The sequence below is a fragment of the Notothenia rossii genome (genome assembly GCF_949606895.1).
Source record: "Notothenia rossii genome assembly, chromosome: 7".
In the NCBI taxonomy this organism is placed as follows: Eukaryota; Metazoa; Chordata; class Actinopteri; order Perciformes; family Nototheniidae; genus Notothenia; species Notothenia rossii.
The window spans coordinates 20,482,912-20,504,577 of record NC_136905.1 but is presented as its reverse complement, the minus strand read 5'-3'; the positions used below and the strand labels follow the sequence as shown (position 1 = coordinate 20,504,577).

The following is a 21,666-nucleotide window of genomic DNA, read 5'->3' as shown; positions in this document are numbered from 1 at the left end:
AACTTTGAATTTGATTGAATGTCCAACCTTGTAGTCCATTTGTTCAGAACAGTTGAAGATGTAAACCATGACGCCCATGGCTCTGCCAAGATCCTTCGTTGTCTCAGTCTTCCCTGTTCCTGCGGGGCCAGCTGGGGCCCCACTCATGGTCAGGTGGAGTGACTGAGTTAGAGTGATGTAGCACCTAAACATGCCCACGGGACCAGCATTCAGAGACACACAAATGTTGTGTTTAGCCATGCTGAATGTAGAAAATGTAATGAAATGATACTTGCATAGACTGAAAGGTGATGAAACAGCAGTTACCGGTCTGTGAGGGGGGTGATGACGAGACGCGATGTATTTCCAAGATACTCGTACGAGTAAGGGGACTTGGCGTCACAGATGTTAACGAAGCACTGATGCTGCTGCTCATACCAGCAGTGCCGCAGCTGGGAAAGCCATGGAAAGGCCTGAGAGGAGGTGACCTGAGAACAGATTCAGCTGCTGGTAAATAATATCACAAGAGATACGGGCAGCAGGGAGTTGAATGATCACAACTATTTCAAATATTGTCATGTTTTAGTTTAGACCTAAAGTTTACAGCATTTTGTATCCCTTGAGTAAAATTCCTCTCTTGTTTATCTCGGTCAATACAAAGTGAAAAGGTTCTAATCTATGCTTTTCATTGGATTTTGGATTGTCCATAGAGAATCAAATAAATTTAAAAAACACTGATATTATCTTTTCCACACCGATATGAGGAGAATTTCTTTATATTACTAGAATGCAATGTTACATTTATCCGACTTAAAGGAGATGATCTTTATGAGATGATTTCAATTGTTAAAACCTTTTGGGCAATGAGGCTGGCAACAATGTCTCTTGCATGGACATCAATAGTGCATAAGGTCATGATCTTCTGTCTGTCGCCTGAGCTCAGCTCCCCCAGCAGCATGCTGATCAACATGTTGAGTTGAGAAATCTGGAGAAAAAAAAACATGAGTGCCAATTTGAATTCACATGAGATTAAATTGGCAACAAACGTCAGGTTTCACTTGCATTTGTAGGAATTATATCTTAAACCCATGCAGAACAACATGCACTTTAGGTGTATTAATGCAGACCCAGAGGGCATTTTGAAAGAAACAGAGAATCAGAAGTACTCTTTTGTTCTTGTATTGACTAAAACATCACTGCATGTCCTGCATTTGTCACTAGTCTTGTATGACAGCAGATCCAATCAGTGCGGTGCCGTGCGTTGAAGGGAGAGAGATTATTCAAACAGCAACCAAGGACAAGCTAACCTTAAATAGTGCTGATGAATCTGACAAGAGTGATCATACAACTATGAGCATACGCCACAACAGGGCCCTACACGCAGGCTGATTTCATTATAATGGCAGTATGGAAAATGTCTGCATTATCTTTAGCCAGTGGCGAACCGTCAGGGCCTTCAAGGTATTCAGAGAATACCCTGGAACACTCAGATAAAACAAACAAAAAATCGATTTAATTATATAAATAAAATCTTTGTAAAATGAATAAATCAGACTCGTATCTGTAATATAACAGTGTTACGTTGATTTGTTTGTCCTTCTCGGTCCATGCACTCCGTATTTCAGTGGTTTTGCGTTAGAAAAGAAATCCAACCAATCAGCGCGGGTGCGGCGGAGGGTGTGTGTGTGTCTACGGAAGGTCCAGTTGTGATAGACATGGTTCGCCACTGTCTTTAGCAGTTGCCATTTCACTCACAACAGACACAGAAACCAGTCAGATAGTACATTTTATAAATAATGTGTATAGAAATAAAAACTAATCAAGAGTTTAACCTTTTCTTATTTACATGGGTTGCCTGCTCTACCAGGAGCGCTACCATGCTGCCCAAATATTACATTTTATATTGAATATTCTTCTAATAACTAAAGTAGAAATGAGCATAACACCTTTCACATTTATGTCATCTTTAAACACTCTGCAGTTTGGCCCAAATATGAAGTATATCATATATTCAATTAAGCAAATATTTACAAAAATGTTTCTTATTTTGGATCAGTCAGATTTCTTATCAACTAAGCTGCATTTAATTGAAATCTTTATTGTAAGTGTGTGAATGCATCATGCAGTGTACCTGTTTCTTGTTGTAATCTTTGAGAGCAGACTCAAACCCTTCCTCTAGTCTTTTGAACACCAGCTCCATATCATTGCTCCACCAGATCTGGGATCCGGTGAGAGCCACTTGGGCCGGGAAGTCGAGAATCCACTGCTCTCTGGGTCTGTCCTCGTACGCAGACACAGCCTCGGACAGGTGCCCGCGGACACATTCCCTCATCGACTCCTCCAGAGAAGAGAGCCACGCCTCCACCTGAAGTATTTGTTTCACTCGTTAGGTTGTCTTGTGAAATATCGTAACAAATACAGATTTTCTGAGACAGTAGTCAATGTAATCTTACCGGCCCGTTACAGCAACATTCAGTCTGGAATGGGACATATTCTCTCTCTTTGCTGTACATGCCCACTGCACGTTTAGGATTATCCAGATGTTCATTTTGAGCAAACTCAAGATTTGCCATGTTGTCGAATAATTTTGAGAGGTGGACAGTTACCTGCGAAATACACTGTGTCATTCTTTTGTTCATGACAGAACAAGTAGTTAAAGTGTGTCACATGAACTAAATAAAGGGAAATGCTACATGTATGCACCTCTCTGGGGCGACTCCCTTTAGAGAGGATGTCCAACAAATCTGCAGATGAAATAAAGTAGAATCGGGGAAATGCGAGTCTCTTCGTCTCCAGGTACTCAGCGAGGGCTTTTTCACACAATGACAACCTGTTCAAAGAGAGAGTATGGAAATAGTGAGCACAATACCTCAAACTGTGAGCAATATAATTCAAATGTAATTAAATGAAAATGAACCTTCTTTGCAGGTCCTCTAACTTCTCAAATAGATGAGATTTGTTGGTGGCTTCGATGACGTTTTTAGTCTTAGCACTGTCCAACATTAACTCCTGAAAGAACCATCAGCACCATGATTATAATAATGACAATAATAGTATTTGAATAACTACATAAACATAAGTGCAGACCTGAAATTCTGCATCTAAAACTTGAAATCTGTGTGCATCTGCAGGCAGCTGCTGGCAGATATCGTCGCAGCTCTTGAAGATGCTTTCCAGGTAGGCCCACGTTCTTTGGACCTCCATCCAGACCATCAGCACAGAGTCCGCCACAGTCAGCTGTTTCTGCAGCTCCACTACCTGGAACAGGAAGTGATGCACATGCTTGCTCTGAAAGATGCCCTGGAGCTGAACCTAGAGGATGAAGACACGCAGACATGGTTATAGTCTTTCAAAAGGATTTGATCCAATGCAAAACTCAAATACACATAACTACCACCCAATCTATGGCCAGAGAAAGTAATATCTTAATAACCTAAACCTCATAACATGTGTCAGTTTAATTTCAATGCATATTCAAGCTCATCAGCATGCCATGCCATTAAAATGGGGGAGGGAAACAGTCTGTTTACACAAAGATCTAGGCACTAAAGTGGCAAGACTTCTAATTGCTGGCTATAACCCCCAATGCATCTGGTGGACATGTACAAAGACCGCCGCGGTGCAACAATGCCCTGTGTCCTCCCGCAGCTATAAATCTAAAGACTCAATAGGGACCCCTCTTCTCTCAGCTGTGCTGTTAGACAGTCAGACAGGGCGGCCCCTTTCTGCACCCTCATCTCTATTCAGCCCTTAACTATCAGTGCTCCTCTCAGACAACTGATCTTGAGAGCTTCACAGCCATTGTGCATTCCATGAAATTAGATCACACATAAAATCAGTAGCTTAGATATTCACCTGATGATCCTCGAGAGTTTCAATGAGTTCCTCGTCACATTTCAGCAGTGGCACAGAGGTTTGGTAATGACCTTCATATGAAAGCTCCATCGATGCCCACGTTTTACTTATTTCTGTCACAATCTGAAATTAATATAAATATATAGCATAATGGTTATATGTTTGAAATATTAAACGGTTTCACTGCATTTACTTTTGGTTAAATTATAAATTCTACATTTGGTGTAGGGGTAATTTACACACCAAATGTGATAACAAAGAAATATATTTGTATGTCTTATATGACTTTAGATGAAGTGTTCCTTGAGTAATTATACAGATTCTCTTTTTTGTTCTGCTAAATAAACCATTCTTTAACTTGTTGGATAATCTAAGAACATACTCCCAAGGCGGAAAAGTTGATGTTTTGCATTCCATGGTTCTTGCAGTTCAGCACTGTTAGGGACCATGTGTATACAAAGTTAGCTCCTCGCTGATGTCATCACTTTTTTCACAGGCAAAATCCCAATTTAATTTGAAGTGTTTGACCCCATATATTTAACTGCAGAACAACCTTCTCTATGGCCATCTCTTTGACTGCCTTATCCACAATGTTGCGAACTTCGTCTTCCAACAAATGGAGCTGCAGAGCCAAGAGGTCTCCCAGAGTGGTGCTGTCCGTCACAGTGAAGTCCATCTATTATAAAATAATTAATGTCATGATGTAAAGTGTCATTCGTTCTTATCATGCAAGCAAAACAATGCTCTTCAGCAGGATCACTGATGTGTGTGTTAATGCACCTGTGTTATTCTAATTAGCTGCACCCAGTGGCGCTCTCGTATTGCCAGGTCCTGTAGCTGACTCACGGCCCGCAGTGACGTCAACAGGTTCTTTACATAAAGGTCTAACCCGGAATACACATCCCAAATGCGAGCCTCTTTGTCAAGCTTCCGTATGTCCTACACAAACAGAAGGCAGGTAAACATAATTAGTTATTAGAAGGCATCTGTTACAAATAGCACCGGTGCATAACAGCAAGGCAGCAGGAGAGATATGCTGGTGTGATGCAGCACTGTTGGTGACCTCACCTTGGCAAACCTCCTCAATTCGCCATCCATCTGGTCCACGTTTATCTGCCTCCATTTGGTCATTGTCCAGTTTTCAACACTGCTCTGTATAGATAAAGACGCATGCAGAGGGGTCAATGGGCTGAGGGGACTTAATGGGGACATTTAGAGGCGACAGGGTATTCAAAGGATCAATGACGGCTCCTAAGAGGACACGTTATTGAGTTTTTGGGTCATTGAAGTGGGGGGGGGATGAGGCCTTCAGCTGGACTTCCCATCACTCCAGAATAGACACTTTAAATATACAGTATATATTAAGCAACTCACCTGCACAAACACAACAATGTCCCATAATTCTTTGAGGACCGTGATCTCTCGCCTGCAGGACTTGATTTCTCTGTAGTCAGGAATAGTAACATCGAACAGATTCGTGGACTCCTGCAGCTCTGCCACCTCCTTCTCCATGTCTCGAACGGCTTTTTCAGACTAGAAAACAACACATGGTAATTGTTATCCAAAGTGTATAGTATAATACAATATTATTATAATCAAGTCAAGGTTGAACTCCTACCTTCTCCAGACTGATGTAGGGTCGCACAGCATTGTATCTGAATGGCGCTGTTGCTCTGAACATCTCCCTGAATTTGCTTTGTTTCACCTGAAAAATAAGAAGTATTACTTTACTTGTTTTAGCTAAAATATATATAAAATCAAAAGCTTCTAACAGCTTAAAGCTGTATATAAAAGCGACTTCACCTCAAATGTCATGCATCGTTTCCGTATCACCATCACTTCTGCATTCTGCATGGGAGCCACCTCATGCCTCACTTTTAAGGCCAATTTTTTTGCCCCACTCCATTTCTCAGGAAGTTCCTATCGAGAGAATTATTTGGATTTTCAAAGATCAAATGAAAATAATTTGTGAATAAATTATAATTAAGTATCATATGTTCTTGAAGGTAGCATGAAAATAGGAACCAATAAACCGTTCAATGTCTTACCTCTAGCTGAGAATGGACCTGGTCTGGTATGATCACTCCATACTGCTCCAGCAGGATCACTGTGTCTCTAAAAGGCTCAAACATCTTGTCTGTGGCTGCTTGTCTGTCTCTGACGGCCAACAGATGACTCATCACTTCCACCAGGCCACGGTGGTTTCCTTTAGCCACAGGCTGGTCTAGCCCTTCAACAGTGGCTCGGACAAACTTCTGCAGCTCATCGAGACTGAGAGGGAAAACATGTACAGTAAGTATAAGTGATGTTACAGTTTAGTGTGCATCTAAAGCCATGCAGAAACTCAATGTACCTGTTAGTGACATAGGTCAAGAGGTGTTCTTTAAAAAGCCAGCTCCACTTCTTCACAGTGTTAAGGAGGCTCACTTTAAAGAACTTGATATCCACCCGAAACCATCCATTGAACACTTTGAAGTCTTCAAGTTTGGAAATGTCAGCATAAAGGTCCTCATAATAATCGATCTGTAAAATGATGACCACAAAACAGCTAACAATTAACTCACCAGCCATGTATGGGAAATATGAATCATGATTTAAAAGAGCATTTCACCTGTTCTTTGAAGTTATCAATTGTGGGCGGGCTCTCAGGGAGGCCATCTGCTCCATGAGCTTCCATCTCTTCGGCTGTCAGGACACGCCCATACAGCAGAAACTGGCCGAGGAACTCAGCCCTGTCATCTTGCCACAGATGGGCGTAGCAGTCAAACTTTCTCTGGTCATTTATTGCTTCCTTGAGGACGTTTTCCACTCGCTCCATTATTTCTTGCCTCAGGTCCAACAAATCCAGCATGTCATCCATTAGATCCTGTAAGAGTTATATTATATGACACATAACATAAGGGTAATGTACTGTTTGAAGAAGAAGACACTATAATGAGTTAAGAGGGAGTAGTAGATTTTAAGATCCCAGTCTACCGCATATTACCTGGTAGCTCTCTGTGCTATGATGAGCAGCTATTCTGTTGATATTTACTGAAGTCTTGAATATGTCTCCAACCAGTCCTTCGATCAGCTCATACAGGCCGTCCCCTGCATCTTGCTCCAATGAGGGGAGGAAAATCATTCCTGAGCTACTGAGCATCAATTGAGACTCAAACAGAGGTGTCGGGCTCGGCCACGATTCCATGTTGTTCGCAAAGAACTGCAGAGAGTGGCTGATGAAGCTGAAGAGCCCCTCCACCATCATCTCATCCACATGCTCCAGGTAGGACTCCCATGCTTCTGACTCAGGGTCAGCGTGGAAATGGGCCTTATTATCCTGATGAAAATGTAGGATATTTGAAAATGGAAAGCACAGAAAATTGAATTATTTGACTCTGAACTGTATCCGTGGGGATTGCCCACAGTATTGAGTATGTAAGTCGCTTTGGATAAAAGCGTCTAACAAGTGACATGTAATGCAATCCATTTAGATTTTTAGGAATAGATCAAATTGACAGCTTGAGTGGTTTTATTAATTTCCTAATAAATACAGCTTGGCATATTGGGACATTTAAAAATATATAAAGTACAATTATATTTTAAGTCTAATATGTCTAACTTAACTGATTGAACTAGAAAGGGTATCAATGAACTACAGTAAGTACTATTAATGGTAAAGTAGAGAGCACGGTTATGTTAGATATATGTTATTTACCATATCTGTTTTGTTTTATCATGAGAAAACTAAATCCCATAACAAGCACAAATTCCCAAATGGAATGTAAAAAAGCAAGGTTTTAAAATGCCTGTGAACTGTAATTCTATTGTGATTTGAGCTGATGAATAGGCCTGTCGCGATAAGCAATTCATTTACTTATCGTACGATAAATAAAAATGAACTCGATAACTTTTCTGACCCCGATAAATGGTAAATGGACTGTACTTATATAGCGCTTTATCCAGTCTTTAAGACCCCTCAAAGCGCTTTTACATACTACATGTCATTCACCCATTCACACCCATTCATACAGAGCAGTGTACCTTACTCTAGGACCTAACATTCACACACATTCACACACCTTTGGCCGTGCCATCGGGAGCAACTCAGGGTTAAGTATCTTGCCCAAGGATACATCGACATGTTGACTGCATGGGCTGGGATCGAACCCACAACCTTCTGGTTGAAAGACGACCACACTCCCTCACAGCCAATTGCTGTTTACATGCGTGTTTGTTTACATAAGGATGTGACCAGCATTTTAGCCAGGCGCGCTGTGAGGGGTGGGGCTCACACACAGCCAGGTCAGGACGCTCCGTGTGTATATATATATATATATATATATATATATTAAAAAACTTCTTTTTTTTTTATCGTCCAACAAAATTAATTATCGTGACAGGCCTACTGATGAACATACATATCTCTAAGACATGCTAAAATGTTCTGGAATGACATCAATATTTTTACATTGTTTGGTGATGATTACCTACTGTACAGTGCAACACAAGTATTCACATCAAATCTATAGTGTACAAGAGTGAATACTTTAGTTCATGCATACACACCTGTACCAGCTTGTGGATAGATTCTCCATCATTCTTTATGGAGCTGTACTTCCTGTTGACACGGTCTCCCCTGTCCTCCAGCTGTATGAGCGAGCCCTTCTTGTTATCCTTTCTGCAAAACATGGCCTGTTTGCTCCATCCCTTCATCATGGACTGGATGGCTTCGCAGTTTTCCTTGGCTCTACTGACTCGACCCACCAGGTTATGGGCCAGGTCTTTGGTGGTGCTGATGAAGCTCCAGCAGTCCGGATCCTTCCATGTCAGCTCACTCTCTGCCCTGGTCAACTGCACGTCTATGGACTCTAGCTCCGCTCTGACGAGAGGAAGTTCCACCTCCAGCACCGTCTGCTTTAGCTTGTTGTACCATTGTACCAACAGCTGCAGACTGCTCACATACTGGAAGGGTGGAGAAACAATATATTCTGATGTGCAGACAATGTCCAAGATAAACACGATACATAGTGCTTATTGTTTAACTCAAACAGGTGGGACTAACTGGAGGTGGGCCCATAAAGTAACATGTTTTTTCCTTACCTTTGTGAACATGTCACGCTTCTCAAAAACTGCCATTGCAGCTGCGGGGATCTCGATCTCACAGAGAGTCTGAATATACTTCACATCTTTCAAGACTTCAGTCAGCTAAGGAGAGAAAATAAACCAATGTATAGACATCATCACAGCAGGGTGGAGGTCAAATAATTTGTCTCAACTAATAGAAACCCTTGGAGAATAAAACAACAGAAATTAAATAACTGTAAAATAAAACATAGCCTCTGTCAGGACGGATATGTGTTTTCACTTACCAGCAGTACATCTTCAGTTTTAGATAATGATTTAGCATTGGGGGGCTGCTGCACAATGGGCACTCTACTTTGCAGGGACATAACATCAATTACCTTTGGATTGAAGTTGAGTGAGATCAGGTCAGATGAGGCATTTCTGGAGAGAAGGTGTTGATTGAGGTTCATCAGGCAGGCCTCTTCCAAACCGTTACACCAGTCAGAATAAATGTCCTCCTCATATTTGTCCAGAAGGCTCAACATCTCCATGTACATGTGGTACTCCTTTGCCAATTCTCCACCTCCTGCAGGCCTGGAAATATTGCACAATTGTGAGAAAATAGCCATTTTTAGGCCCAGCACAATTGCCCATTAGTATCTCTGTCTTAGTATCTCTTTCTGACTGTAACTAATTCATTGATTCACTGAAATAGTGTGTTTACTTACATGTCAAACAGTAATCTGATTTTTTCCCATGATGTCTGAATGCGTGTTCTGAGCATCTTCGCCCACTTCAGTGCTCCAGATGTGTGTGCCATGTTCTTACCCAGACCACTCTCCATCTGTAAACAAAGACCAAATGGAACAAAGTTGTTGCATGTACAATACCGTGTGTGCCTTGAATACATATTGCTAATATTGATTTTTATTTTCTTCCCGTACCTTATTGAGCTTGGATTTAAAATGCCATTTACATCTCTCCAGCTCTTCTCTGAAAAGCTGCTGCAGAATAAGGTAGTTGGGACTGAATATCTGTCGGATTTGTCTTCTCTCCAGGAAGGGTCCAACAATAGTTAGCAGCTAAAGGATGAAAAACAAAGAGATTGGTTTCCCGCTTGAAAGCTCCGTTCCTCAATATTCACTTTATCAATAATGTATCATTATCATACTTTAATCTAGTTTAGCTTACTTTAAATCCTGACTCCAGTCCTGAGCAATCCTTAAAGGCCAAGCAAATAAGGCTGGCAAGGCGGCATTCAAAGTCCACAATCCTCACTTTCAAATCCTTATGCTCGTTTTCAAAATCCTTGAGTGGATCAAAGTTGAACAGTATTAGGAGATTGACATAAATGTAAAACCATGCATTTTACAGCGGGGGAAAAAAGTATTTAGTCAGCCACCAACTGTGCAAGTTCTCCCACTTAAAAAGATGAGAGAGGCCTGTCATTTTCATCCTAGGTATACCTCAACTATGAGAGACAAAATGAGAAAAAAAAATGTTTAAATAAAAAGAATTTATTTGCAAATGATGGTGGAAAATAAGTATTTGGTCAATAACAAAAGTTCATCTCAATACTTTGTTATATACCCTTTGTTGGCAATGACAGAGGTCAAACGTTTTCTGTAAGTCTTCACAAGGTTTTCACAATGTTGCTGGTATTTTGGCCCATTCCTCCATGCAGATCTCCTCTAGAGCAGTGATGTTTTGGGGCTGTCGCTGGGCAACACATACTTTCAACTCCCTCCAAAGATTTTCTATGGGGTTGAGATCTGGAGACTGGCTAGGCCACTCCAGGACCTTGAAATGCTTCTTACGAAGCCACTCCTTCGTTTCCCGGGCGGTGTGTTTGGGATCATTGTCATGCTGAAAGACCCAGTCACGTTTCATCTTCAATGCCCTTGCTGATGGAAGGAGGTTGTCACTCAAAATCTCACGATACATGGCCCCATTCATTCTTTCCTTTACACGGATCAGTGGTCCTGGTCCCTTTGCAGAAAAACAGCCCCAAAGCATGATGTTTCCACCCCCATGTTTCACAGTAGGTATGGTGTTCTTTGGATGCAACTCAGCATTCTTTCTCCTCCAAACACGTCTAGTTGAGTTTTTAACAAAAAGTTATATTTTGGTTTCATCTGACCATATGACATTCTCCCAATCCTCTTCTGGATCATCTAACTGCTCTCTAGAAAACTTCAGACGGGCCTGGACATGTACTGGCTTAAGCAGGGGGACACGTCTGGCACTGCAGGATTTGAGTCCCTGGCGGTGTAGTGTGTTACTGATGGTAGCCTTTGTTACTTTGGTCCCAGCTCTCTGCAGGTCATTCACTAGGTCCCCCCGTGTGGTTCTGGGATTTTTGCTCACCGTTCTTGTGATCATTTTGACCCCACGGGGTGAGATCTTGCATGGAGCCCCAGATCGAGGGAGATTATCAGTGGTCTGGTATGTCTGCCCTTTTCTAATAATTGCTCCCACAGTTGATTTCTTCACACCAAGCTGCTTACCTATTGCAGATTCAGTCTTCCCAGCCTGGTGCAGGTCTACAATTTTGTTTCTGGTGTCCTTTGACAGCTCTTTGGTCTTGGCCATAGTGGAGTTTGGAGTGTGACTGTTTGAGGTTGTGGACAGGTGTCTTTTATACTGATAACGAGTTCAAACAGGTGCCATTAATACAGTTAACAAGTGGAGGACAGAGGAGGCTCTTAAAGAAGAAGTTACAGTTCTGTGAGAGCCAGAAATCATGTTTGTTTGTAGGTGACCAGAAACTTATTTTACCGAGGAATTTACCAATTAATTCATTAAAAATCCTACAATGTGATTTCCTGGATTCTTTCCCCCCATTCTGTCTCTCATAGTTGAAGTGTACCTAGGATGAAAATTACAGGCCTCTCTCATCTTTTGAAATGGGAGAACTTGCACAATTGGTGGCTGACTAAATACTTTTTTCCCCCACTGTATATAAATAAAAGGGCTTTTCATGGACATCTCAATAAGCAATTTCACCTGAGAGCTCAAGTCATAAGGGCTGTTTTCACTGTGCTTCAGCACTTGGCAGTGGTTACTGAATTCTTTGTACATCTGAGCAGCATTCTCACTGTAGATTTTGCCATTAAGTCCACCAAACTCTAGTTTTTCCATCCTCTGAAAGTCCAGCATGATTTCAAACAAGTCCTGCAAAGATAACATTTTGTAATAGGAAACAAAACCACAAAAGAATAAAACCTCACAGTGGCAAAAAAATATGATCTCACCTCCAGCTGTAGCATACGATTAAAGAACTGGTTGAAACGTGCAAAAATCATGTCGGATGGGAAATCCCAGGGTGCATGTTTCACATGGTGGGTCAACCTCTCCCTCTGGGTCTGGTAACTGTCTTTAAAACATCTAAAGACTTTTATCACTCTCTTTACCATAGTTAGACTTTCCTCTGGATCCTCTCTGAGAAGCAGATCTGCAGAGAGGTATGTAGAAGCCTGAGGGGGAAAGATTGATATAATTCTGTGAATTTGATCGTACAGGAAGCCAAGATTAAGCTAAACTAACAACATCACAGCATAATTGACAGGTTTTCATGCTCCGTGTCCAATCATATTAACAACAATTTCACATGTATGTGATAATTGGAGTCATTCATAACTAGGGGTGTTTCAAATGAGGATTCCTACCTGCTCAATGAACAGATTGCACAGCTCCTGCAGCAGCACCACAATGCGTGCCGGTCTTTGATACGATTGGCAGTTGGTCCAGATTAGGAACAATGTGTGGAAAAGTACAGGGGTGAATTTTTCCAAGTTAGGAAATCCTTCCTTTTCCAGTGGAGTCAGTTGTGCGTGTAGCGGCTGTAGATAAAGGTCAATGTCCTTCGCTTCTTGAAGTGCTTTGGATTGAGAAAAACAAGGTTTTAAAATAAAACCACCTTATCAGAGATAATAGGTTTTGAGTGATCGCATTATGCTGTGAATCAGATATTTGACAAGGTGCAAACTACAACATGTCTTCTTTGGCTTTAAAAAGAGAACTAATCTTACCTTCAACTACACTTCCAATTAGAGTCTTGATTGCGGGATAATAACTGCTATCCATCATCTCTAATATCTCTGCCATCTTCTGAACAACTGGACTCTGAAGCTACAATGGAAAGTACCAAACATGTTAAACTCATCATGGAATGTCAGGAGATGAAAATCAAGTAAATAATGGTTTTCAGCATACCTGATCACAAACATTCTGTATATTGGCCTTTCTTGAAACCCAAAACTTCAGCTCTGCTTCGGGCCCTGGGTTGCTGCCTATTATGAGGAGGTCTGATGAATCTTCCTTTAAAATCTTCTGGATAATATTGCTCCAGTTGATGACCTGGCTCTCTATGGCATGAGCCAGTGCCCTGTCATAGTTACTATACCTGTGTGTGAAAACACATGTTGAGTATTTGTTAATAATAACAGTAATTGTAATCCAGATACAAAATCAAAATGGATGTATTTTCTTACATTTTGAAGTTGCTGAATGCATTTTCCGCCCAATCTGTCACAGCTGGGATAGGGAGGACACTTTTCCCTAAAACCTGACCCTGGACCACTGATGTCTTACTGCACATATTCTCAACATGTCGAATGATGTCCTCAGACAACAAAGTTGGCCACGTGTGATGGTTTTTGTTGTTTGACAGCAGTGGAACCCATACCTTGACAAAAGACACATAATGAATACTCTCACCCAGCTCTCATAAAGGCAAGCTAGAAATATGCATAAAAAAGACTGAGAGCAGATATAACAGAATGTTTTTTTATGAGATAGGTGTATGATGGAGGGTTTAACAATCACCTGCTCCACTGTGCTTGACAGCTGCAGCAGTGGTGATGGAGACTGGAGGCCAAAGAGCAGCAGTTCCCTGCAGTTATCAGAGGTGATGGGGGCCACTCTCTTCTTGAGAATATAGATGTGCCTGTTTTGAGCACCAGCTGGGACCTGCATTCGAAAAATGAACACCTGATTGTACTACAAATTGACATTTTCAAGCAGGTAAGTCAAATCGGTCAATCAATGGATTTTCCACCTGTCCTAAGCTTAGCTTGCTTGCAACTTTGCAAGTCAATTGTAAACAGTCTTCGTTATCTACGACACTAGCTTAGCTTTATTGGAGATTCTGTAACAACCTTACCCCATTAGAAGCAACCAGACCTCCTTTTTTGGAAGAAGAGAAATACATTACAGACTTCTTTTCGAAGAAGTCTTTCAGCACGGTTTGGAACTCTTCGTTGACGGCACTCTTGTCCCATGTTTGGCGGTGCAGCTGCAGCAGGCTACACACTTTAGCCTCGACAAACTTTACTCTGTCGTCTTCAAGAAAACCAGGCACACTTTCGTCGTCTGACATGACTGCTCTACGACAACGACATGCTGGGCCTTTGTTACTTCCTTCAACAAAAAGGAAAACAACTCAAGACACCTTCACCTAAATTAGCTTTTGACTTCGTGTTTAAGAAGTTTTAAATTATGAACGCATGTCTGTAAAAAAGACTGGCACGAGCTAAACAGTCCGGTGGGCGGGTCAGCATTCCGTTACTAAGCAACAACAGCCACTGTCCTCAATCACTGCCAGGAGCTACACTTTCTTCTCCTTTTTGAAAGTCAGTGTGTAAATATAATTTAAGACCGGCTTACGTGTTTTGTATTTTACTACAATGGTAGCATTTTAAATTATTTGGTTGACCAAAAATATACACCGTGTTTCTTTTATTAGAGTTAAATCAACAAAACATGTGTGTCGTCCTAAAGCTGAAAAGGAGGCAGTAAATAATTTGCAATGTGTGTTTTTCCACGACTTTGTGATTGTATGTTAAATAGTCGGATCTAGAAAGGCTTGGTAAGGCTTCTTAACAGTAGTGTTAGGTAACTAAGTACATTTACTTAAGTACTGTACTAGTACCATTTTGAGGGATTTGTGCTTTACTTGAGTATTTCAAATGTGTGCTACTTTGTACTTCTACTCAACTACAATTCAGAGGTTAATCTTGTGCTTTTACTTCACTACATGTATTTAGTATCTTTAGCAGGGCTGCCAACACTCACGCATTGAGCGTCAGAGTCACGCAATTAACCCATATCTCACGCACTCACGCCACACATGCCTTTCCTCACGCTAAGTTTTCGTCCAAAATAAATCTATATAAATATAAAAATAAAGTAAAGGAACAGCAAACCGAGTGGTCTACGAAATGAGACAGTCTTCTGGCTTAGTTCAGTAAAGTTGGAACAATATTGGGAGATTCGGATTTCATGGATCAATGACTCATGAACAAAACGTTATTCAGACACAAATTACGTCTCCTAAGTACCGTGGTAAGGTTGACAACGAACTACAATCACATTTTGATTTAAAAAAAAAAGCCAATACGCGCCGTCCTCCGAGCTGGACACATTACATTGGTCTCTATCCCCAGCCGGAGAAGAAACGAGTGCTCAGGGACCGTCTGCAAAGTGCAACTCCGAAAAAAGAGAATACAATAATATTCAATCACTATTATACAGCTTATTACCACCAAACTCACCACACACATCAATAGTCTCCTGTGTGTCATACTACAGCAATTCGTTTGGAAGAATATGCTTTTGAATAATTTTGGGGAATATTTATAATGTAAATCTTCAATAAATATGGCATCATCTTAAATAACTTTACTATTATACAGTATATTTCTACCAAACTCACTATTTGCATTGTTGTGTTAGCATCTGCTTAGCTAGCTGCGCTAACAGATATTAGAAGCTGTTTCTAAAACAAGGAGAGGGAGAGCTCTCTCCTGTCAGACTGAGAGATAACTACAGCACAGTGAGGTAAGGGACTCTCTGTTTAGATAGTTCACTTTAGTCTAGTTATCTCAGTGGGTCTCAAACGGTTTGGTCACCATATGAGAATAAATGAAAAACAGTTCTGAAATACTATATGACAGTAAAACAAGAATACAGTTTAAAAGGTGAGTTGTAAAATATCCATAAAGAAAATGTAAATCCGTTTCCAGTTCTGTTTCATATGGATGTTGAGAGATGTATCCATAGGTCTCTTAATGTTGCTCTCAAAATGCACCAGATTGATGCATTTAACTTCAATATTTAAAAACAAATCTCTCACTTTTATTCTTGTTTTACTGTCATATAGTATTTCATAACTATTTTTCTCTTATTCTCTTGTTTTTTTTATAACTATAATGATCATAATAAACGTGTGCCTCAGAAATACTTATTTACATTAATCGTGATCAAAACGTTTGAGACCCACTGAGATAACTTAGACTAAAGTTAACATACAGTATCTAAACACTGAGAGAGTCCTTTAGCTCACCTGAGCTGAGGTTATCTGAGACTCTCAGCCTGACAGGAGAGAGTTCTCCCTCCACCTTGTTGTTGAAAAAGGTCCTTATATCCGTTAGCGTAGCTAGCTAGCACCAGATGCTGACCACAACGATCTCCGGTACCGGTGTGCGCTCTCTCTCTCTCTCTCTCGCTCGCACACGCACACAAAATGGCTCGTGCCACACACACACACAGGGACCCAGAAGTAGGCTACTTGTAGGCCTACTGTACTTTAGCATATTATTTTCGAATCAATCATTTTTGAAATTATGAATTTCACACATAAAAAAAAAAAAAGACATACATTTCTTGGGGGTGCTTAGGGGGTGCTATGGCTATCCTAAGGGGAGCTGCAGCACCCCCTAGCGCCCCCGTGGCGCCGCCTATGATAAGAAAACTATACAATACAGTTATTGGTATTTGTTTCAGTGCACATATTTATTTCAGATACTTATAGTTACAGTTTTTACGCTTTAATGGGTCCGACTAGAATGACAAATAGCGTTAGATCCACCTATTCCGTGAGCCAAGAAATCGTTTAAACCTAAACTTTTTTTTTTTTTTTCATTTTCAGGGGGGCCACAGGGGGGGTCCAAAGTCATTGTTAGGGGGGCACTGCGCCCCCCCCCCCGCCCCGCCCCCCCCCCCCTAGAACAGCCCCTGACCCTGCAGTAAACCCTTTACCAGCTTTGATAACACTAATGATCAATAATTATAATCAAAACATATCATATATATTATTCTGAAATGGACCAAATAAGTACTTTTACTTTTGGTACTTTACGTATATTTTGATGCTAATACTTTTGTAATTTTGCTTAAGTAACATTTGCAATGCAGGGCTTTATTTGTCACAGAGTATTCCTACACTCTTAAGTACAAGATCTGAGTATACTTCTCCCACCTTTTCTCTTAAACGTTATGAAAGTCATGAACTATACCATTTTAAATTATTTAGTTGACCAAAATGTAAAGGATGTTAACTTTCTTAAGGGTTTAACCAAAAAAATAACATTTGTGTCAGCCCAAAGTTGAAAAGGAGGCAGTACATAATTTTCAAGTATGTATTTTCACAGCTTTGTGACTGTATGTTAAATAGTTTGATTTGATCAGCCTTGGTAAGTAATCTAAGACATGTATGCAGCCTTTTTTAACTTTAGTGTTTAAGGTTTGACTGATATGACATGTCTGAATAAAGTGTAGGCTACTTTTAGTAAAGATCAAAGAATAGTTGAGCTGAAAATCGAAATAATGCATCAAAGGAAAAATTATGTTTATACTATTGAAAAGAGACATTAAACTAAAGGTCTATTTGAAGGTTATGCTCAATTGCATGTGCATTTGATGATACAATAGTATCTGCTATGGTTTCAGTATTTCAAACGTTGCTGGTTTCAACAGGTGAAAATCTGTGCCCCGTTATGACACATTTGCCCCCTTTGTAACAGGACTGGACGTGAAGGGGCCCTTGTAATGAAGCCTCAGACAGCAGTAAAATGTATGTGATATATGTGTTTGTGGATAGTTTGTCGGTTGTCTTAGCAGCAGAGCACTGTATACCAGCAACTGCCATTTACAAGGCCCTTTACTACACCTCATTTCAGAGCAGCCTAGAGGTCTGACTGTCTTATTCTTTAAAAAATAAATGCTTCTTTTGAGTAGCTTGAAGATTTATAGCTGACTGTTAATTTTATCGTTTGGTGAATGCTTAAAGTTAAGTATTTTTCAAGAGTATTTCAACATATCAGAGGAAGAGGACATTAGGCAGAAGTTGGCTAAAGCATTGTAACTGTTTGTACAAATTCTGGAAAATTCACTTTTTTCCTACCCGTTTCACATCCTCAGGAAAAAAAAGGAAAGGAGAGTAAAAAAATATCCTCAGGTTTGCAGGTGGCACTACCGTTTTGGACCTCATCACTAACAATGACAAGACCACCTACGGTGAGGAGATTGCCTGACTGTTGCTATGGTGCTAATAACAAGTTGGAGGCGATGCATTCAAGCAGTTAAAATGAAGATGGCTCCTGATGTAATTCACACGCTCATTTTACTTTGAAAATCAGCACAGATGTTAACATGGTTGACAACACGAGTCATTCAATTTGCTGAAGACCAAAGAGACCAGCCGGAAATAGGAGTGAGATCATTACACAACCATCATCATATGGAAAGAGAGAGAAACGTCAACATTTATAGTAAGAACCATAGCTATCTTTTTACCTATGTTTCTTCATCGTAATATGGCATCCCTCTCAACAAACAATAAAGCTAACTAAATACACTTTCTGCCAGCTGATTCAGATCCAGGAGCTGTAACATCACTAAAGTGTACAAGACAGACGGCACCTACCAAGCAACATAAAACTATTTCTTAGAAACAACCTGGCACTATACCTGCCGCCTCGACCATTTTCCTGCCAAGGCTTGTTTCACTGCTGAGCTAGCCTACAGTAATACCCCTATCCACTGCTTGTCTACCACAAGAAAGAATGTGGTGCAATCTGACTGTAAATATTCAGTTCACAAATCAGCTGCATTCATTGTCATTTGAATAAAAATGGTTGTTCTATTGCAACATATGTGTTGACTTAATCTGTTAATACTGCAGTGTAGACACTTGAGAAGTTGAAATTGTGGATGTAATGGTCTGTACTTTAATTAAACATGTTGCACTTTGTCTTTTGGCCTTCAAAATTGCACATAGGTGCATTTGTAATACCAAGCAGCTCATCAATGACTGGCACTGTCAACAGACCTTTCTTGATGATGCTGTATTGATTGCCAAACTGAATAACAAAACAACACTCCATCATGACAGGCCAGTCAATCTAACAAGCAGCAGCAAGCACGCACATTTGTGGAGTCTGAAATCGTTTTGTTTCAGAGCCAAGCTATATCTGTATGCTGAAATCAGAGGTGAACTGTAAAAACATACAATTACAGGCTAAGTGATCTTCCCCCGTGATGTTTTTAATTATAAGAGAGGTAAGGATGATACGTTTTCTTATTTATTTAATATTGCTAATTATGTCTAACTCAATTAAATGAATCCCAATGGAAAACTTGTTGACAGAACAGTGATTTCCCATGTGTTAACAATACAGTGACAACAATAAAGAATTTAAAATTCCGAGTTTGCAGATATATTAAAGGTATGTGAATACAACCTGTCGTTCCGTACATAAAGTAAACATGTATTATAGATTACATTTCAACTTTATCGTTATTGCACAGAGTTCTGGGACAACCAATTCAGTTAGCATTTAACCAGACTTTATTCTTGATGACAGCCACATGCTATGTGTGCATAGGTACTGTATAACATCTGACCCTGGGATGTCAGAAGGTCCAAACCCCAAGGTTGCCCCCTACAGGACTAGGGTAATAACTTCTGAGAAAAATATTAGTTTTATTTATAAAGCATACAAAATCCCAGATTCATTTCAATGGGCTTCACAATATGAACATCTCACAACACTGTGGTCTTAAACTCTTAGATGCTAGAGGGCAAACATATTTGGTTCCCAAATGTTTTGTTCGTTTTTTCTTGTCTGAAAAGTATAAAAAAAGACTTCAGGGAAGGTGTGTATACATGGTAAATGAATCGGATTTTGACTTAGAAAACCATGGATAATGTGAGCTAATAAAGTTGGTTATGCTTCTCTGGAAGTGCGCGCCGTCACCGTCAGAGGCGTCCTGTAGAGGGCACTGGCTTTTCTCTTTTGGCACACCTTCATGTAGGTCCAAGGGACTCGGAGATCCAGCGAGGAAATTAGACAGTTTGTCAAATTGAACCTATATCTGAAAAGAAAGAAAGAGAGATAGATAGATATTATTTCGACAAAACCATCCTTAGGCTTTTATTGTTATTATTTATATAAATAGTAGTATCATTATTAGTAGTGTTATAAATTAATATTATCATTGTTGTATTTAATATAATTATTATTGTAGACCTAATATTAAAACATTGCAAGCAAGTGATTGACAAAAAGTTCATAAATCAATTTGCAAGCCATACTTAAAAACACAGAAAGAGAGCAGGGGAGCGCTCAGCGTGCGTATTGTTTGGCGACCTCCCGTCCATACAATAATTGATCTCATTGACTAAGAAATAATATATTGTCAGTCATTCTGTCATAAGTCATTGCCTCGCCTGTCTCCATAAATACACACACGGTAGGCTGAGCTTTTTTGGCTGTGTTGGTGGCAAATAATAGCCTACATGTGGGAAGGTTAGCTCTTTAGTGAATAAACGCCCCTGTAATGAAATGTTAAAAAACAGAACTGCTGTGCGCTCAACCTGGCAATGAGATCTCTGTTGGCATATCACACAAAATCCGTCCAGATAGTGCTAAAGCTCTTGGGGTGTTATGTAAGCCCCAGGTTGAACAAATTTGTTAGCCCACACCCGAGGGTATCTGGTGATGGATATGTGGTCCTGGGGGAGCGGTGAAGCCTCAGTACAACAGCCGGCCGCTTATCTTGAAAGGCTTGTTTTAAGTGCTCCTCTGCTGGGAAACAAAAGCTTTAAGGGCACCCATTACCCTACAATTGTTGTACAATCCCCATTGTTTAGTTAGTTCACACACACATAGGCTACGTATTAGAGCATATGTGGTGATTTAGGCTTAAATGTTAGCCTTAAGTGGCTTATGGATGGAATAATGGTATATTATAAAATCATTCAAAGCAAAATAAATCCCAAAAAGTAGACCTCTGTTGGTGGTTTGAGACATTAGAAAAGTGTAATTGTGTTCTAGTTTCTCTGTGCTAAAGTGCATTTAAAATAAACACCATGGCATTAACATAATGCCATTGTATTTATTTTTGTGTGTGCATGCCTGTGCTCTTGCATGGTATGTATGTGTCTATGAGGCAGGGTGGAGTGAGTGTGTTGTTGAGGAACCTGGGTCCAGGAGGTTACGTAGAACTCCCCTGAGGACGGCCAGGCCACTTGTGTCTGAGGGGCTGGTTTATCCCACTTAATCAGCATCCTGAGAGACTGGCACTGCCCCCATGGCCATAATGCCTGGGTTCACTGTGGGCTCCTCAAAATGAAGAGAAGCCCCACCAGACAATGCTGCTGTCACTCAGCCTTAACCTGATCTGGGCCCTTTATTCCCCATATAGTGTACTTGTGTAATCATTCACTCCATAAATGCAAATTATCTCATCAATGTTTTGACTAACAGAGGGCGAGGATACATAGAGAGCGTTTTTGCATATCAAATACTTGGATTTCTCACAGTACAGTTTCCCTTCCTGGAGACTGCATGATAGACTACAGAAGGGCACATCGTGGATGTCCTCTGTGCAATGTTAATCACACAAACACTTCTGAAATGAGTATTGAAATATAGCTTTTTTTGTATGTGACCAACAAACCAATCCAGATTGAATAAAATGTATTTACATGTATCATGTCAA

At 40.4% G+C, this 21,666-nt stretch overlaps 1 protein-coding gene across 1 annotated transcript in view; it reads right to left on the bottom strand.

Annotated features, from left to right (window-relative positions):
• Positions 1 to 14,396, bottom strand: part of LOC307047178 (dynein axonemal heavy chain 11) — a 43,224-nt gene extending 28,828 nt beyond the window's left edge. The window contains exons 1-33 of the mRNA XM_079693944.1: positions 14,045 to 14,396; positions 13,708 to 13,851; positions 13,374 to 13,567; positions 13,096 to 13,285; positions 12,912 to 13,011; positions 12,549 to 12,760; positions 12,135 to 12,356; positions 11,887 to 12,054; positions 10,072 to 10,188; positions 9,825 to 9,962; positions 9,609 to 9,724; positions 9,279 to 9,474; positions 8,917 to 9,021; positions 8,383 to 8,778; positions 6,821 to 7,153; positions 6,446 to 6,700; positions 6,188 to 6,357; positions 5,883 to 6,105; positions 5,638 to 5,754; positions 5,453 to 5,539; positions 5,209 to 5,367; positions 4,903 to 4,986; positions 4,615 to 4,773; positions 4,388 to 4,510; positions 3,835 to 3,957; positions 3,067 to 3,291; positions 2,897 to 2,988; positions 2,683 to 2,809; positions 2,433 to 2,585; positions 2,111 to 2,344; positions 833 to 964; positions 307 to 467; positions 28 to 184 (exon numbers count right to left, since the gene is read on the bottom strand). Of these exons, the coding sequence (XP_079550070.1) occupies positions 28 to 184; positions 307 to 467; positions 833 to 964; positions 2,111 to 2,344; positions 2,433 to 2,585; positions 2,683 to 2,809; positions 2,897 to 2,988; positions 3,067 to 3,291; positions 3,835 to 3,957; positions 4,388 to 4,510; positions 4,615 to 4,773; positions 4,903 to 4,986; positions 5,209 to 5,367; positions 5,453 to 5,539; positions 5,638 to 5,754; positions 5,883 to 6,105; positions 6,188 to 6,357; positions 6,446 to 6,700; positions 6,821 to 7,153; positions 8,383 to 8,778; positions 8,917 to 9,021; positions 9,279 to 9,474; positions 9,609 to 9,724; positions 9,825 to 9,962; positions 10,072 to 10,188; positions 11,887 to 12,054; positions 12,135 to 12,356; positions 12,549 to 12,760; positions 12,912 to 13,011; positions 13,096 to 13,285; positions 13,374 to 13,567; positions 13,708 to 13,851; positions 14,045 to 14,260 (5,628 nt within the window). The 5' untranslated portion in view covers positions 14,261 to 14,396. The remainder of the gene's footprint in view (positions 1 to 27; positions 185 to 306; positions 468 to 832; positions 965 to 2,110; positions 2,345 to 2,432; positions 2,586 to 2,682; positions 2,810 to 2,896; positions 2,989 to 3,066; positions 3,292 to 3,834; positions 3,958 to 4,387; positions 4,511 to 4,614; positions 4,774 to 4,902; positions 4,987 to 5,208; positions 5,368 to 5,452; positions 5,540 to 5,637; positions 5,755 to 5,882; positions 6,106 to 6,187; positions 6,358 to 6,445; positions 6,701 to 6,820; positions 7,154 to 8,382; positions 8,779 to 8,916; positions 9,022 to 9,278; positions 9,475 to 9,608; positions 9,725 to 9,824; positions 9,963 to 10,071; positions 10,189 to 11,886; positions 12,055 to 12,134; positions 12,357 to 12,548; positions 12,761 to 12,911; positions 13,012 to 13,095; positions 13,286 to 13,373; positions 13,568 to 13,707; positions 13,852 to 14,044) is intronic.
• Positions 14,397 to 21,666: the final 7,270 nt, after the last annotated feature.